General features: G+C 32.1%; 1 protein-coding gene across 1 annotated transcript in view; it reads right to left on the bottom strand.

Annotated features, from left to right (window-relative positions):
• Nucleotides 1–19,436, bottom strand: part of LOC124414833 (thrombospondin type-1 domain-containing protein 4-like) — a 65,647-nt gene that overhangs the window by 1,465 nt on the left and 44,746 nt on the right. The window contains exons 4-18 of the mRNA XM_046895927.1: nt 17,301–17,452; nt 16,635–16,740; nt 11,081–11,180; nt 9,459–9,637; nt 7,220–7,424; nt 5,186–5,361; nt 4,954–5,059; nt 4,708–4,783; nt 4,370–4,599; nt 2,660–2,792; nt 1,997–2,267; nt 1,457–1,636; nt 1,157–1,327; nt 308–487; nt 69–240 (exon numbers count right to left, since the gene is read on the bottom strand). Of these exons, the coding sequence (XP_046751883.1) occupies nt 69–240; nt 308–487; nt 1,157–1,327; nt 1,457–1,636; nt 1,997–2,267; nt 2,660–2,792; nt 4,370–4,599; nt 4,708–4,783; nt 4,954–5,059; nt 5,186–5,361; nt 7,220–7,424; nt 9,459–9,637; nt 11,081–11,180; nt 16,635–16,740; nt 17,301–17,452 (2,437 nt within the window). The remainder of the gene's footprint in view (nt 1–68; nt 241–307; nt 488–1,156; nt 1,328–1,456; nt 1,637–1,996; nt 2,268–2,659; nt 2,793–4,369; nt 4,600–4,707; nt 4,784–4,953; nt 5,060–5,185; nt 5,362–7,219; nt 7,425–9,458; nt 9,638–11,080; nt 11,181–16,634; nt 16,741–17,300; nt 17,453–19,436) is intronic.

The following is a 19,436-nucleotide window of genomic DNA, read 5'->3' as shown; positions in this document are numbered from 1 at the left end:
CGATAAATGAGAAATGTGTTTTCAGTAAACAATTTATACCTATAACTACACGTCGAAAAATGTCTTACTTTTCGGTGATTTCGGTGGTATGTCAAAATTGGACTTCGATTTGCACGGTTGCTTTTCGCACATTCTCCGGGATTTTGGTTCGCTAGATTTTTCACAACCGGTCGTCGGAACTCCTTCGAAAAGGCAACGAACAACTCGGCTCTGCGTTCCGGGTCCACAACTCTGGGTGCACTGAGGGTTAAAAATAATGAAAAAATTGTAAATCAAGGTGGTTCTAGAATTGGAAATGGAAATTTACCTCGGACCAGTCGGAGGTGAACCATTCTGCCGGACACGGCGGTCTTAGGCATCTCTGATCTGCTTCAGGCCGTGGCAATTCGCGGCAATTCATTTCTCCAACGATTTTCAAATCGCCACCCCTTGACGCTAGGCAAGCCACGTCACGATGCTGAGAACCGGGTCCGCAGCTAACGGTGCACTGTGTCAAAAGTACGTATGCGAAATGAAGAATCATGGGTAATTTCAAATTATTCATATCGTGCTGAAAAGATTAGTCTAGAATAGTCTGGATTCTCCATTTTTTTCATATGATTGATGATATGTCATTAATTTATACAACATTGGTAATTTGGAAGCCGAAAAACTAAAATTTCCGTCCCTGAAAAATTGAAAACTTAGGTTATGTGGCGTCAAAATGGCGCCGATACCGGCCTGTGACATCATCAGGGCATTTTCCAACAAAATTAAGCAACTTAAATTAATTGGGTCATATATTTTCGTCTTCGGTGTAGAAGCTAATTGCAAATATAAAAAACAAGTTGAAATTAATTGAATTTTACTGTATTTTGTAAAATACGGATTTATAACTGATATCACTTAGCATGGGTGACGTCATACTGTTCTAAATTTCATTGAGCCGTATTTGCTTTCATTTTTTAATATTGTGATTAGAAAACATACGACTTATGGGTTACTCTCAGTATTTGAGTCTTCGACGTTCTCCAAGTTTCACTTTCAACATCCGTAAAACAGAATTCAGGCCAATAATATACATTAATTTCAATTTCCGTTTGCTTTTTTTTTTTCATTTCTCGTCTAATACGGGTCACGTTAATCAATCCAGAACTTGTTTCAGCAATGTACTCACCGAACTCCAGGCTCCAACGAACCACTGATACCTCATCTGGTCACAGTGTGTACCATTTCCGGTACAAGATTCGTCGAGGTTTGGTTTTTTCGAGGCGTCGCAAAATACCTCGTTAACGTCACTACAGACGATTTGACGTGTTCGCAAACCGATTCCACACTCGGCGGAACACTGCGTATACAGAAAATAAGAAATAAAACATTATTATCATCGTTATATTCCAATGTTTCGATATTTTCTTTTCCTCGTTTTTCTTCCTTTCTTTTTATTATTTATTATTTACACTATATTCTCTTTCACCTGAGGCGACCAGTCGGTGTATAGCCAAGGCGCATTTTGAGCTGGGATCCTGTTGCACTCGGGTAAAGAATCGCAAGCTGTTTCGTTTGCGGGTCTTGTTTCATCGGGGCAGGTTGTCGATCCTGCTGTTATGCATATCACCTCTCTTTTACGAATCGCCGGACCACAGGTGCTCGAACACTGGCAATAAATAATAAAGATAATATAGGGGTTGAGAATTTCTCCTTTTTTACATGACGCATTTTATGCTATCATCAGTCCAAAGAATTCAGTTTTCATTTATCTAGCTTTTCGTAAACAGAAGAATATCGCGTTATTTTTATAATTTTTCAATAATTATCAGTCATCGAAAACTTGGAAAAATTAAGAAATATTAAAACAGCTAGTATAGACTTCGGTTAACCGTTTTTTTTTTTTTCGCAAGTGCGTTAAAATTCATGGCAAAAAAATTGACCATCGACGAATAATGGGAAATAATAAATAAAAAGTAAAAGAACAAATTAAGGTAAGTAAATAAAACGGCAATTTTTAGCTACTCACTTCTCCCCAATTTCCGGTCGTCCAGTGGGATTCCTTTTGGATAGCTTCGACCTGCGGATGCATTTGCCTCGCCTCAGGAGGAGCCCGAGGAAATATGCAGGAAGTCAACCTGCACTGAGTGGTTGTTTTTAAATCAGCTTTCTGAATGCAAGCACCGGAGGCAACGCGCATTGTCAGCTTGGGGTTCAACTCCTGAACACATTCGAGTTTTCGGGACTGAATTCCGGTGCCGCAAGTCACCGAACACGGACTCCACGGACCGGCTCGCCATCTGCGCGAATTAAACGATTATAAATTTTCAATTAAACGTTAAGAAAGAGAGAAAAAAAAAAAGAAAATTATAAGAACAAAAATTTAGGGTAACAATCGGGTTAAGAATAACGAGGAATCGGTTTGATCACAGAAAATACACAGAATTTGGGGTTTCTAAAGAAAATCTGACAAAGGTGAAAAGTATTTTTGGATTAGAATTTTGACGAAATTTTTTTTAAATTAATTGTAATTACTGTTTTTATTTGTTGATTAAGATCTTTTTGCTCTTTTGGTATGCCAGACTAAAAATTATGGAGAGAGTTTACCAGATTGTTCAGTTTTTAGCGATAAAATTGATATTTTGATAATTCTTTGGCCGATTTTAGTGAGGTTACATTTCAAATTTCGAACCTGGCGGGACACGGCAACGTGTTGCACCTCAGAGGCGGTGGTGAAGGTGGTCGAGGAACGTTTTTGCATCTTCTTTCGGGCGCCATGGCCTGCGTGCTTTCTCGGAAGCATTTGAAAGTCGCGTATTGCACGCCTGTGAGGAAAAATGTCAACGATTAAATGGCGTTTCAAAATCGAAAAGGGAGTACGAAAAATTCCTAAAAAAGACTGAAAGTTCACGCTTAAGAATAAAAAAAAAAGAACACCATTTTTGGTCACATATTTTCTAAGAGTGTTTAATATTGTAATCGCAATTTTTTGATAAAAATATTAACGTCATGTTATTGCAAGAAAAATTGAATTTCCCGCTATTTCAAAGGAGAGTTTTAATTCGTATTAAAAAATCAGAACGAAGAACAAAAATACTCCGCGCAAAAGTTTGAAACATGTGTAGAAATTTTAATTTCATTTATTTATCAATTAATAAATAAATCAATTAATTTATTTATTTATTTTCTGTTTCGTTCCCCCTTAAAACTCTCCAACAATTTTCTCTGCCCTCATAACTCGCAGGGTTTACGAGCTGATAGCGGAATCGGATGGTCTTGTTCTTGAAGAACGGCATCCACGGTTCCTATGGGTGTAAAAAAAAAAAATAATAAAATAATACTCGGCTTGCAGGTCACGATTAGGGCAGTGATGAGCCACAAACTGGAGCTCGAAAGAACTAAGAAGCGGGAAGATATTGGAGAGAGTGATTAGAGGAATTATCGTTATTGCTGTAACTAATACGCGGTGTGTAATATTATATAAAAGAGCCTGCGCGTTGCACAGCAGCACGGTTTATAACTACGTCAGTATCTATATTTATGCGTGCTATTACAGCTTATGTATATACTCCATGGAAAACATAGGAATTTGATGAAATTATCTTCGCCCGTTGACACGGGGTGACCTGCAGGCCTTCCGAGAACAAGCATCATTTTCCACGCCATCACTCTCACCAGCGTTCATCCAAGAACTGGTGCACTGTCTATCAAAGTTACGAAACAAGATGGGCGTTCGTGTCGTTAGAAAAAACAAAAATTAAAAATTAAAAATTAAAAATTAAAAATACACCAGCTGTACATTTAATTATCATACCTACATATTTACTGTATATATATATATATATATATATATATATATATATACATATATATTTTTTTTTACAACAAAAATTTTTTTTTCACCCAGTTAGTATAAAATAAATGCACGATCTCGGATATCAGATATTCACATTATACACAAATTGTAGAGAATCTGTTCGTAATCGAAATAATTCCTAACTTTCAATGCAAAATTGTACAAGCAATGTGATTTTAGGATTAAAAGTAGTGATATACCAATTTCAGTAACATTTACTTTTACTTTTTAATACCTATATTATACAATTTTTTTCCTCGTGACACGCAGCGCCATCTGGTAGGAAAAAATGCAGACGATCAGAGCTCCCGTATTTAGTTATAAAACTTGTTTCTTTTTTTATTTTTGCACTCCAGGTCAATTCAATTTAACAAAAACAAAAGCCTGACGTGCTGCACGAAGATTTTTGAACCTCGATATTCGCACTATTCCCCCCCCCCCCCCCCCCCCTAAATAGACGTCACGTGATTTATATCTCACTTTCCTTCGGCGCCATGTTGCGGTTCGCAGTTTTTCATAACCCCAAAAAAAAGCTCGATCACTCACCACCGCCACAGGCCTTCGAGCAAGGTGACAATGAGGCTATTTTCCAGAAGAACTTTTTCTTGCTCCTGTTCTTTTTCCTCTTCCGTTGATTCTTGCCAATCAATTTTGTCTGCACCGGTTGATCGCCGGCCATTTTTCCTACCGCGTTTGATTGGTTCGAGTTCCTCTTATCGTCATCCTCGTCGTCTGGACGACCCGGAGCTGCATCCTTCCCACCTTCGGACTTGGTCCTTTAGTCATGGATATCGAATACAAAGTCAGTAATACGGATTTCCATTTTGCTTTTCTCATTTCTCTTTCATTCGTTATTCGTTTTTTTTTTTTTTTTAAATACTTACGCGTTGGGATCCAATGGCGGCGTTCCCACGTGGGCAGAATGTTCCGGAATTTCGTTGCCGATTCTATCATTGGGACCTAAAGAAACATGTAATTCCTTTCTTTGTCTATCCCTCTGTAATTGCGCTAATTAAAATTGTAACGTTGTTTTTTCTCTTCTCTTCTCTTATTTTTCTTCCTCTCACTTTTCTTCGGTTTCATCGTCTTGACCTAATGTGTAACATATTGTATAAACGAGATGTAATTACCAGTAACGAGTACAGGCGGTGCCAGCATCGCGATGTCTTCTAGTTTCTCCTCGAGCGGCAGCATGTATTTATACAATATCCCTGGATTCAAGTCTTCGGACAAAATCTGCGCGTGTGAAAAAATTTTTTATTAAAAAAAAAAAACAAAAAAAAAAAAAACAAAAAAAAAACCAACAATCGAAATACTCGAATTAAAAATTGTGGGTTAAAAAGCTGAATGAAATCAACTCGCCATTAGATCTACGGGCTCTTCGAGCGGACCTTCGGTCCAAATATTTTCAGCATGCATGAGGTTTCCCCGACGGTATGAAAAAACCGTCCCAGCACCTTCGTAAGCTCCAGACGAGCTCAGTGATGACTGCGGAGACGGAGCGTTGAAGATGAAACTGCCATTCGTACTTCTCAATGCTGAAAACGAAAAAATTCATGAAATGATTGTCTGAGAAAAAATTTGTAAAATTATCGAAGGGAGTTTGAAACAAAATTTTCCTTGGAATTTAGTGCTTTTTGTACAGAAATAATTTTAGAAATGAATCAGCTTGATTTTCGTACATAAATCGTTGATAAGAATATAATATTTTTATCGAATATCTTAGAATTTCTTATTTATAACAGAAAGAAGAATTGTCGAGTTTTTATAAACCTCGGAGTTATTGTGACGAGGTGAATTATTACGTAAATGTTTGTAAAAAAAAAAAAAAAAATTGACTTTTTTTGATTCTTTTTATAGTTACAGAAATTATTTTCACAAGGATAAAAATTGAATTTTCCGAAGAGAGGGAGAAAAAAAAATCTATAAATAAGTTTGGAGTTTTTCGAGGCCCGAGGTGGTGTAATTTCTACCTATACGATAATACAAAATATTATTATCATCTTATAATATTTCGCGTATAATGTTTGAACTGTATATCATAATCTGCAACTGCACAGCTGGGTATACAAGAAATTTTTGATAAGAAATAAATATACAAGTGTATTGAGTGTAAAGAAAGAAGGTATATATGTAATCATGACGTAAAAATTCTCGAATTCTAAATTTCTGTTTCTTAAACTCCGTAAGTATATATTTCTTTTCAACGTTATACGTATCTACTTATTACAAGTGAAAAAAAAAAATGAGAAGAGAAAATGAAATTATTTTAAGCTTTTTACGTGAAAGGATTTTGCTTCAATTATTTATCAAAGACGTAAAAATAAATTAATTGCTCAATAATGACTTTAATGATATGTAACAAAACGATTGAAAAATTCATGTGAAATACCGTCTAATTTATAATAAACCATCGAGAAGATTTAGCACGTAATTATATACTTTTCAATGGTCAATCAGAAATACAAAGGTGATAATAAAAAGTGGAAATAAATGAATTTTGAGTTGTTTGAAAAAATGAATGGAAAAGTGTAAAAAGACTAAAATGCCGGAAAAATCACAAATAAGAGAAGAGAAATAAAGAAACAAATGAATGAAAATTTTTATGATCCTACCGTTATATTCGCGTATGCAAAAAAAAAAAACAATATTGAATACAAATTACATATAGATCTCTGTATATACGTGTAATTATGTATTATGTATTAGCACATCGACGTATGTGTAGAACAATAGTTTAGTTACGAATTGTGAAAAAAGGAAATATTCTTCTTTTTCATGCGTCCAATTCATCACATGAGTAATGCATTATATATAGAATTCTTGACTTATAACATCACGCAGGCGTAATGTGTGTAATATATACGTATATGACATAAATACGTACAAGGTATACGACAATAAACGCGTATAGTATGTTAATTTTTGCGTGTATGATATACGTTATGTATACATTTCGTACGAAGGAAATTTGGAAGAGAAAAGAAACGACGAAAATACTTTTACCGTTAAACCTTTCATCGAGGGTTGAAGAGGGTCGGAATAGTATTTGAAAAATGAAGAAAAAGATGAAAAATTATGAAGAAAAAGAAGAATAGAATAAAAACGTTGAATCAGTTTTTAAAAATTTGAATGAATGATTGAATTGGAGCTTTTTTTTACATCACTCATTTAACCAACATGTTGTGATTGAGAAAAAAAAAAAAAAAAAAAAAAAAAAAAAAATGGAGAAAATTTATACGCTGTAAGAGAAGTCTTAGATTTGAGTTGAAAATTCTATACTTCGGAACGATTTTTATTAATTTATTTATTATTATTGTTATTTTGTTTTATTTTGTCACTAAAATTATTAGTCTATAACTAATATTGTTAGTTAAAAATTAATATAAATTTTACCCAAAGCGTTTTTAGACGGCCGGATTTCCGTGATGTTGATCGAAATTGCCCCCTTTGGAATGGTCGTCACCAGCTGATGACCGGCCGATAATTTTGGCTCCAAAAAAATACCTTCGAAAAGTCGACAGCTGTTTCCTTCACCTCCGCAAACACCGCAGGCGTCATAAACTCGACCCGAACCGACGACACCGTCACATCCAACCGACTGTGAATGCAATTTTCAAGGAGATTTGTACATTTCCAGGTTTTTAAATTATCTACGATGTTGAAGCTGGTTAGGCTAACGAAATATAAACAAGAAATTACTGTTTTGCATCTTTATAATGATTCTAAAGGTGAATCGACTTTGTAAAATTTCCTTATATTTTTATTTTTTATTAAAATTTTTACTGTATCTTTGCAGTTGAACCTACAAACTCAACGAAAAAAGTCGAATTTAGTCGAAAATTGCTGCCATATTGGATCCGCCATTTTGAATTTTGCAATTCTAACGGCGGAATTGTAACCAGCAACCTAAAAAAAACCCTCATATCGAATCGTGTGCAAATTGAACGATAAAAGTCGAATTTAGTCGAAAATTGCTGCCATATTTGGATCCGCCATTTTGAATTTTGCAATTCTGACGGCGGAATTGTAACCAGCAACCTAAAAAAAACCCTCATATCGAATCGTGTGCAAATTGAACGATAAAAGTCGAATTTAGTCGAAAATTGCTGCCATATTGAATCCGCCATTTTGAATTTTGCAATTCTGACGGCGGAATTGTAACCAGCAACCTAAAAAAAACCCTCACATCGAATCGTGTGCAAATTGAACGATAAAAGTCGAAAATTGCTGCCATATTGAATCCGCCATTTTGAATTTTGCAATTCTGACTGCAGAATCGTTACCATCGACCTAAAAAAAAAACCCTCATATTAAATCGTGTGCAAATTGAACGATAAAAATTGAATTTAGTAAAAAGTGGCCACCATTTTGGATCCGCCATTTTGGAGTTTTCAATTCTGACTGCAGAATCATAATCAGCAACTTGAAAAATCCACAGTTGACCGATGATTTCTTTGTTACATGAAAATGAAAAATGTGCCCCTGAAAGTATTGACTTCATTATTACATCGGCAAAGGAAAAGAAATCTGAAAATTTGTGTAAAAAGAAAAAATTACAGTTATCTACGTTATCGAATTGATTTTACCGTTGAACATTATATCTTGGTGTTAATGCTTCGAGTTGACTTTTAATCCGTATAACTTTCTCGCTTTCTAATGCGAGTGGTGAAATTTTTTATTCATTAACCGAAAAGAATTCTTTTCAAAGGAGTTTGACAAATAAAGAGATTCTCTCTTTTAAAAAATCCTCATACAGAATATAAATTGAAAAATCATTATTCAGGTCATGTTTTCAGTTTTTAACGCGTTCTTTCATTCTTCATAATTCACTGTTTTTTTTTTTTTGTTTTTTTTGTTTAATATACGTCATCTTGATATTCGAAATTCGGCATAATTTTCCTCCTTTATTTTCAACGAGAAAAAGAACCAAATTTTAACGTTTTTTTTTAAATTTTTTCAACGTTTCTCGAAGCTATTTTTCGCTATTTCTTCTACATTGATGCTGGCGATCTATAACCGGTTCGGTTATTTTTATTTTTTATTTTTTTTTCCTTCTTTTCATAGATAACATTTCGTTTTTCCGAAAAACAAATGACGACTGCAAACCTCCCATTGAAAAAAAAAAAAAAAAAAAAGTATCATTAATCTTTTCTATACAGCTCTGAGTAGTTTTGACCACTTTTTCAGTAATTATTAATCATTAAATCGTAAATTTTCACGACTTTTTTTTTTTAAAACTAAAACAACCGGACGATGCGAATCGCTGTAAATTCGATTTTCCAAGTTCAACGACATTTTAGCAATTACGAAGATAATATATGTACATACATACATACATATAATATATATATATACCCAATGATCAATGCGAATTACACTCTCTGAATTGGATGCATTACAGATTAATTTCGTATTTACCATAACGCATTATAGCTCACATTATATCGATGAAACTATAGATATCGTCGATGTTTTTGACCTCGGATTTCCGGTTTTCAAAAGTAAAAATGAGAACTGGGCAGCTGGGGTTAAAAATGTAAGGCGGAGGAAAAAAAACAAATTCGAGTCAAACGCCTCGGCTTATGGGCAGAACGGCACGGCATTATCGTGGCTAGCATGATCTGCAAATCACCTTGCACTGGCCCTCGACGCAGAGCCAACGATCCGCGGCGCCTACGGCAAGGACTCCGGGGACCCGGGAGCGTCGTCGTGGGTTTCCTCGACACGGCGTTCCATCCAGGACGGCTGGTTCCAGGGTGGCGTAGAAGCGCTCTCCTACTGCCCGGCAGTTCAGCGCGCAGTCGTTTGGAGCTGAAACGAGTTTGTCGTGAAGAAAAGGCAAAATTTCTTAAAAAGATTTACTGTTTAAACGCGATTTACTCGAAACTAAATTTTTCGCAATTTGCGGCAGGGTTATGAAAAAAAAAACAAACAAGTATTTATCCGATACACTTCAACCAAAGATTTTTATACACAGAATTGCAAAATCTTGTCGATGAACTTCAATTATTAAGAAAAAAAAAAATTCTACAAACATTTTTTGCGTAAAAATGTTCGCTGAAAATTCGATCTTTCTTTTTCTGAGCACCGCCGTTTTTACAATAATCAACTTTTTAAACTTTTTCTTGATTCATCGACAGCGTACTTTCGTAAAGAATGTAATGGTTTTTGAATTTTTTGTTTCAGATAAAAAAAAAAAAATTACAGCCACCGCAATTTGACATCGCGGGAAAAATTCTTTTTCAACGACAATTGATTGCAGTCAGCTGATGAATAATTATTTTCGATTAAAAAAAAAATGTTTTTCATTTCTATGAATGTCCAATAAAACAGCATCCAAAGTTAAAAACGATTGGCGAAGTAGTTGCTTCAGAAAAAAATTCCGAAATTCCTCGTCATTTTCAACCGTTTATATGGGTTTCCCCCCTTGAGCAGATTCGCGAGTTGACTAACTGTTACGTCTAACTATGTTTCTATGCATCAGCAGTTGTAAAGAAATCGCCTTTTTCATTTGTCTCGATTGATTGAGAACCGAATCCCTTGACGTAAAAAAGAATCAAAATTTCGAAAAAGAGTTACGCAAATTATCGAGTCGGTTATGCGTTACGTCTAACTATATTAGACATGCTCATCAGTCGTCTACCATCTATGTTTCAATGTATCATTTGTTGAAAAGAAGAAACTGCCTTGTTCATTAGTCTTGATGATTGATTGAGATTCTAATCGCTTGAGAAATCGCACGAAAGTTTCAAAGAATAATCGTTAAAATCGTTAAAACTTGTTGCAGTAAACGTCAAATGGTTTCAATTCGTTGACGTTCTATCGATTTTTACAAATCTCATCATCCGCTTTATACTTGATTTCCAGTTAAACAAGTAATTTCCATTGATTTAGAATAAAGATATTTAAAAGATATTTAAAGATAAAGAATTTTTCAAACAAACAATCCTCGCATTTCTGATAGCGATTAAAAATTTTTATTCAGAATTGTGATTAGTGACAAAGAATTTCAATGGCGGTTGGATTTAAAAAAAAAAAAACTATTCAATATTGCAAATTGTTTTAAATTCTCGAGAGTTTTGTTGCCGATATACCGATCATAATTTTTGTAAGTATATCATTGATACTGAAAATACTAAAACGAGTAGTTATTCGAACCGCAAACTGAAAAGACTAAAAATTAAACGAAATTCAAGGAGTAATATTGTAAAGATTACAGAACACCGTACAGATAAAAATGGAGTAAAAACTCACCATCAGGAAATGGTTCCCACTGATAACTCTGCCCTTTGTAAAATTTTCCATTATACTTGGCGCATTGTTGAGCTCTGATATCCCGAAAATCTGGACACTCCTAGAAAATTTGGTTTGATATAATAAAATCGATCGAATGGAATAAGGAAAAAGAAACTAAAAACGTCATTATTAAACGCGACTGAATATAATAATTTAAAAAAGAAAGAAATTATTGAATATAATATTTAAGAAAAAAAAAAAAACGAAAAAAAAAATCGTTTTCTATGTAATATTACGTAATCAGGTCAATCAAATCTTCACACTGTAATAAATGTATAGTAAGAATTATACGGATCGTTGACTTTATTAGGCCATCACCATCTATTCGGTGGTGACGTTATAAAAATAACAAATCTAGCCAAGAATTCATGAATCAAATTCCTAGACACATCGTAGCGTAAGCCTAGTAATTAATATAACAAAAGTTGTCGATATATTCAACTTAGCTGTCTGACATAATGGACTGAAATATTTTTATGTAGGTACACGTCAATGATCTAAAGGGGGTTAAACCGAGTCTCCAAGGTCGAGAAAATGGATTTTTTTCAACGATTTTTCACGAAGAGACATGTCAGTAAATTTATATATAAATTGATGTAACATTGGACTTCATTTTGGTATTTTTTATTTGTAAAAATAATGATTTTTAAAGCTGAAAAAACGGTGTTTTACCAAAATGAAAACCCAAAAAATGTTGATTTAATATTAAGGTATTATCTAGTCTTTGATCGAGGTAATAAACAAACAATTAATTTTTAACAAAACAGCGTCTTCGCAAAAACGAGATTTCCATTTTCAATAAAAACTTCCATCTTAATTTCTTTATAAAATGAAAAATATTTAACAACGAGGAAAAAACCTTCACAAAGCTCGTATAAAAATTTTAAACCGATCGGTTCCGAGCCGTTTCTAATAAATCTTGTTCAACGATTTTGAAAACATAGTTTTGATAAAAAAGCGTTCAATAAATTTCAAAAGCACTGTTATGATAGATATGAAATTTTCTATGTACATATACATACTTGAATATATGTAAATTGCGAAAATGAAATGAAGCTGAGAAAAAAAAAAAAAAAAAAAAAACAACAACAACAACGATTTTTCAAAAATCAGGCATCAATGGGCATTGTCACATAAATCGTATATAGAATGAAACTCGCATTTTGTTTCTAACCGCAAACAAGTTAGCGGGAAGCCCGATTAATTAATGGACATTATTGGTACCTACTTACATAGCTTCGTTATTCGAGTAAAGAAAATAACAGAATAAGTTTGAAAAAAAAAACACAAAAAAAAAACAAAAAACGCGGAGATAAGAAGAAGAGAGAAGATGAGTCACAAAAATAGAATAAATATCCACTAGACAATCGAATTCCGCGCTTAAAAAATTCCTCCGCATATTATATACGTATAGTATAGTATAGTATAGTATAGTATAGTATAGTATACAATTTGTCAGCTGGCTCACACACGTACCTTGCAAATATGTCGTCATTACGCAATCCTCCCACATTAATTTATTATATAGGACAGTTATGCTGGTACGTTACATACGTTACATACGTTACAAACTTTACGTACAGGTGAGAATGACATTAATCGACATTGTCTAATAAAAATAAAAACAGTAAAAACGATGATAACAGTAATAATAATTGAATCAGTACACGTACAATACGTACGTATTATAAATATTATGTAAAAGAAATATCCTGCTCAAAAAAATCTGCATAGACTAACATATATTTTTTATCTTTAATTGATTATTGATTTTTTCAATTTTACCCCATTATAAAATATTAATTATAATTATCAAAGTTACAGGTCGATTCGATTCAAAATTTTTTTTTTTTGGTTTTTTTTTTTTTTTTTCCGTCACACACACTCCGCGATACTTTGGTTTCGCATTGGTAACGTCACGCGTCGTGCCTCCTATTTTTTTTTTTTTTTTTTCTTTATTCGTTTCAACCTCTTTCGCAACTTTTTTTTAAAAATATTTTTAATTTCCGAGTGTTGGTAAAAAGATTTTTAAAATAAGAAAAACAAGAACAAAAGAAAAAAAAAAGAAGCAAATTATGTCCTCCTCCTCCTCCCCCCCCCCCCCCCCCCCCTGTGATTATTAAGACACCGGTGTCTTGAGATTGAATAAAAAAACGAAGTTGAAAATTACGTTAAGCTTAAAAACAAGATATCTAAATGAATTCCCTTTTGGATAATCAAAAAGAAAAATGAATTCATATATATATGTATTATGTCCCCCACGGGGTGAATTTAAATTCAAATTCAAATTAACACCTCGTTATAATTTCAATAATAATGATAGTAATAATAATAATAATAATAACATCCTCTTCAATACCTCAGAATTATCTATCGCTGACACGCACGCAACCTTTAGGTACTTTCTTTGTCGATTCATTTTCTCACCCTTTTTCGGTTCCCTTTCTTCTCTCGATCTTCTCTCACAAGCTATATATATATATATATATATATATTATGTATATATAGGTATGCAAGCAATCTATACAGTAATTCGTCATTGTAACATAATTGTTCCGAGGTGTGGAAATTTTTCATCTTTAATTTTTACCAGGCGATGAAAAAAGGGTGAAGAAAAAAATAAAATAAAAAATAAACAGACACGTAAATAAAAATAAATAATTATCGTCGACAAAACCTCTCGAAAGTTTAATTGAATCTGAAATATATCGGAAAAAAAAAATTTGTAACGCAAACGTAAAGTTATACAAAAATTTTCGATATTATAGTTTTATTTTTTTCACACTTGAGTTATAAAATAATTTTCTCTAATCTTTTTTTCCCCGATGACTCGATGATGAATATACATGTATATATATATATATATATATATATATATACGTATATACGTAGATCCGATTTGCAAAGTATGTGTCATAAATATAAATATATAACTCTTATCGCTGTTTAATTATATCAAGGAAAAAAAATATGAAGAAGAAGAGGAAGAACGAAAGAAAGGAATAATAAAGAAAAAGATTACAAGTTATATGTCACGTATGTATGTATCTAATGTATATCGTTAAACCATCGACGCGTTAACGTCACGAGTGACTAAACCGACTGTTTGCAACTTCCGTTGTAACAATGTGATGTGTAATAGCTATATATGTACGAATACTCGTCTCCAGCTTGTTGATGAATTTAAAACGCCTGCATACCGAATCCTCTCAGACTCTCTCGGTTACGCGAATCGAAAAACCGGAAAAGAAGAACGAACGAAAGAGAAAGCCAAAATAATAATAATAATAAAAAAAAAAAAAAAAAAAAACCTGATTTGCCTGCTCAAAAGCTCAAAAATTCTCTAGAATATTCGCAAGGTGGAAAAAAAAATTTCACAAAGAAAGAAGGCACGCGACGAGAAGAAGAAAAAAAAAAAAAAAAAAAAAAAAAACTATTCCTCGATCGTTAAATAAATAAACGAACACTCGAAAACGGTGTTATTTTTCATTTTTTATTTTTTTTTTTTATTTCTTTCTTTCTTCTCTCTTATAATTTTAATTCTGAATTCGAATGAAATTAAAAAAAAAAAAAAAAAATTATTTCAAACGTAACACAAGTATAATGTTAAAGTGTGACTATAATATTAGTCGCAAGATGACACGAAAAAATCAAAAAAAAAAATTCAATTTTCAAATTGACCCAACCCAACGTTCAATCGGTTGTATAGAAATTATCTCTGAAATTGTATGGAAAAAAAAAAAAAAAAAATGAAAATAAAAATAAAAATAAAAATTCCACAAGACTACAAGATTAAGTTTTAAATTGTTCCGTTCCCAATCTCGAATGAATTGTCACACATTATTATTGCATTATCAATGTGTTATACGTTGAATTTTATTCTACACGTATATTATTACGTTTTAACATTATTATTTGTTACGTACGAGATCGGGTGACGAAACATATGTATCGTAATTAAAGGGAGTAGATCTAGAGAAAAAGAAAAAGAAAAAAAAAAAAAAAAAAAAAGCAGATCGCCGCGTGTTAAATGGGATTCAAATATGGAACTTATATATATATATATATATATACATATACGATAATGTATAACTGACTGAATTAACTGTTTGATAATTTTCCATATCATAGGTCGCTATTAATTATGATTATTTTATATCCAGTGACAAACCGCGTCGTCTCGAATCGCCGACAAAGAATTTTTCCCTCGATTCAAGCATGAGTTATTATTGTACATTACGTTGTATCATATATCCAAGAATAATGAATTATTGTACCTAAGTATTTATATATATATATATATATATATATATATATATAATACGATTTACAACTTTATCGATGTATGATTTAATTCGACTCACGATCACTCTTATTATTGTTATTATTCAGAAATTTATATTATTATTTAGACGAAAAACAGAGCAGAGGATCGCCTATACATATTAGGGTGGGCCAAAAATGGACTTTTTCTTTTTTATTTTTTTTTTTTTTTCGTTGGACACCGAGAAAATATCGTTCAAGATGACGAAAAAAAAAAAAAAAAAAAAAATTCTGTTGAAGTTTAAGCTCTTAATGTTAATACTAAGAGGTGACTGTTGTTTGCGATTTTCCATTTTCCGCTTAAATAACGGGGTAAATTTTTTTTTTCTTGTGACGTATCGTAAAGAATTTTGAACGATATACAAAAAAAGGTCTCCTAAGATTTTATCGTAAATCTATTAGTTCGAAAGTTATTCAAGGTTGAAGATTGGTTATGTCAGAATTTAAAAAAATGTCAAAAATCGTCAAAAAAAAAAATTAAATTGAAAAAATTATATTTTCAATATTTTGTTTGATTTTTAATTCACGTCGTGGTGTATTGTTATATCGATACTTTCTTACTGAATTGAAGAAAATAAAATTTATGAAATTTCAATATGAATATCAAAAAGTCGTTCGAAAAGATCAAAAGAAATGCATCGAAAAATTGAAAATAAAATTATGAGCTACCTTTCAAAATTCAAATTTTGAACTGAAACTTTCGGAAACTTGATTTTTTTTTTTTTTTTGTCTATAAAATTATACCGTAACGAGAAAAAAATTTTGCAAAAAACATCGATTTTTGACGATTTCTAACGTTTTAAAAAATGTGGAGCGACCACTTGAATTTTTTTTTTTTTTTTTGAACTGTCCTTTGAAGTGGGCTTATAAAACATCAAAAACTAACGTTTTGTCACACGAGACTCGAAAAAAAAAAAAAACAAAGTTGGTTTTTTTGCGCCACCCTAATATATATATACACACGATTATCGTATCGTACAATAAATTAATTGCCGAATCAGGTATATTAGTTGATCATTCGTGTCAACCACTTGTTGTCACATTTGTCTTAAACTCCATTTTTTATATCCGTATTTTTCCAATCATTTCAACACGTGGTAGAAAATAAAACTGCGTGTATAAATCTTGTGACCGTTGTGAAAAATTTAAACAATGTAAAAATGATAAAAATGTTGTAGACGTTAATTACCTGAGTATTGCAGACGTGATATCGTTTGTAAGTCCCGATGCAAAACGGCTTTATTTCCGGTCTCTGACCCTCGATGCTGGCGATGCTGCGTTTCCGCAAATATCCCCTGAAATTACGTTTATTATCACATAACAAAAATCAGTAAGAATTTTATAATGGAATAGAATAAAAATAGAAATAAAAATTGGAATAGAATAGAATTATTGCCGGTAAAAAAAAAAAAAAAAACTCACGATAATTCGGTTTAATAACTGATATATTTGTTATTAAGAAATAGAATGAATTTTGAAAATTTCTTTATATCAGAATGAAAAAATATTTGTCAAGTTTTTAAAATCGAACAGATTTATACATTTTCGTAATACAAATATTCGTTACACTGATAGTTTCAAGAGTTTTTTTTATCCACTTTGAATTACAAGTTACAAGAAGATCAATAGAAAAACAAAAATATCTTTTACAATCAATATACATATATTGTGAATTCCTGTAATCCTAAGAGAAAGTCACGAATTATAATAGATGAGAGCAAAAAAAAAAAAAAAAAAAAAAAAAAAAAAAAAAAAAAAAAAAAAACTTTTTAAACTTGAGCCAATTGTATTATGAATGTAAAAAAAAGTTTACATTATTTGTGTATATATGTAATAGAATAAGTTGAAATCGTACCGCATTGGGACGCAATCTCTAGCCTGCGACTGTATCCCGGTCCCACAGGATCGGGAACAATCTGACCATGCAGCCCAGCTTCCCCAGTTCCCTCTGACTCGTTCCACGTTTTCCGAACTGCGAAGCATTTTTTCTTGAAACATTTGATGCACCTGAAAAAAATTTATTAACATTAGGTGTTATTATTATTATTATTGTTGTTGTTATTGTTATTATTATTATTGAGATTACGTAAATTTTTTTTTCATTAATCGTGTATTGGAATGAATCAAAGAATAGAATCGTGACGCTGCATTAATTTGGAAATCAAATCAATATGATTTCAATTCACCAAAATGTTGATTTTTAATGATTTATATTGATTTTCACATTGTAGTGTAAATTTTATTCAATTAAAATGATTGCTGAACGATCTAGAAGGTTTTCTAATAATTTTCGGATTAGACAGAATCACAGGAATTTACTGGAAATCATTTAGATCAGTAGCAGGATGTTCTACGATTTCTATGATTTCCGACGCAGTTTTTTTACGCGATTTTTTCAAATCTATCATATCGCAGTTTCTCGAGTAATTCCCAACGATTTAAAATAATTTAAACTATCTCAATTGACTCCTCGTCATTCCCAACAACATTTGGCAAACAAAAAACAAAATTTGTCAAAAAGGCCCCTCGAGTAAAATTATATCGTTTTTTTTTTTTTTTTCCACCTCAAGTTATAGTTAAAAATCTATACTCCAAGCTATAGTTGATTCTATGAATCCAAAGAAAAAAAAAAAAAATGACAACGAATTATTGTAACTTTTAATTTTAAAAGTTTCAAATCGAAAATAGTAAAAGAATTTAAAGAAAAGAAACAGAAAAAAAAAAAAAACGAATATTTGGATAGAGAAACTAAATGAATTAAATTTGGTGTAGAAGATCAGTGAAGAATGGATGCTGGGACGAAAATGTCTCGACTGTCTTCTTTTGTTCAATCTCTTCTTTCATTGTCCGCATCTCTTTGCGACTGTACTGGATTAATACGAGTCTGGACCGGAAGTTGGGGGCCCAGCCTTTTAGAGGGGCGTCTAATGGATGCCTTGCAAGACATCTTAAAACGAAGTAATGGCTCAACTGTCTAATTTATCATGACACGGACTAATTCCGTTTGATATCCGTAGGGTATATCGGTGGCATACGGGTCAATTAGAGACGGATTCGGATGCTCCTTTCTTTTCTCTAGTCATTGTTAAACGCACTTACACAGGCGCACAAAACGCAGCAGCGAGCATCCAGTAAATACCCTTAATTCTTTCCTAAATACCTATTTAGATAAAATATGACAACAGTTTACGCCTTTTTTAATGGTTATATATATATATATATATATATATATATGCAATAAAACGCGTTAATCCTCAAAGAATAAGTCACAGTGGGTCAAGTATTTTTATCGCTTATTTTATAACAATTTTTTGTATATTTGGAGAAGTTTTTGACAAATTTCTTTGCGGTTTTTTGCTATTTCATAAATTATAAGTTTTATGTATAATTTTAAAGTCTTTGGGATCGCTGATGATACAAAATGGCGGATACAATATGGCCAATGAAAATTTCAAATTCGCAGAAGAAATGCAATGCCCGTGAGTTTTTCGAGTCGCTGATTACGAATCTGAAATCAGATTTTGTAAATTTAGTATGGCGAAACCAATCAGCGAACCTGAAATCTCTGTACAGAGGTTTTTGGGTGGATTCGAAATTTTTGCCCACTATGTTGGATCCGCCATCTTGAATTTTAAAAGTCTTCAAAGTCTGAATCCTTATTCATAACCTCATTCTTGTTCTAGAAAAACTTTATCTCTTCGTCATTTATGATTGATAAATTTGTTTTGATTAAATTAATTGTTAAATTGATTGTTTTTTTTTTTTTACATTTTTTCAGTTATTTATATCTGAGATATTACTATTTTGAGACCGCCCATTTTCCAAAATCTGAATAAATTTAGAAAACTCTAGGAAAATATAACATGTTTGTCGTTAAAAAATGTATTCCGAAAGTAATTTTTGAAATTTGATTTATTTTTGAAACCCAATTTTTGATGTGATAAAATCTTGATACTTGAATAGGGGTAAAAAAAAATGTAATATTTTCCTA

This window comes from Diprion similis, chromosome 14, assembly GCF_021155765.1.
Source record: "Diprion similis isolate iyDipSimi1 chromosome 14, iyDipSimi1.1, whole genome shotgun sequence".
NCBI classification, from domain to species: Eukaryota; Metazoa; Arthropoda; class Insecta; order Hymenoptera; family Diprionidae; genus Diprion; species Diprion similis.
Note: the sequence above shows the minus strand (reverse complement) of the source record. Positions and strands in the feature narration are given on the sequence as shown.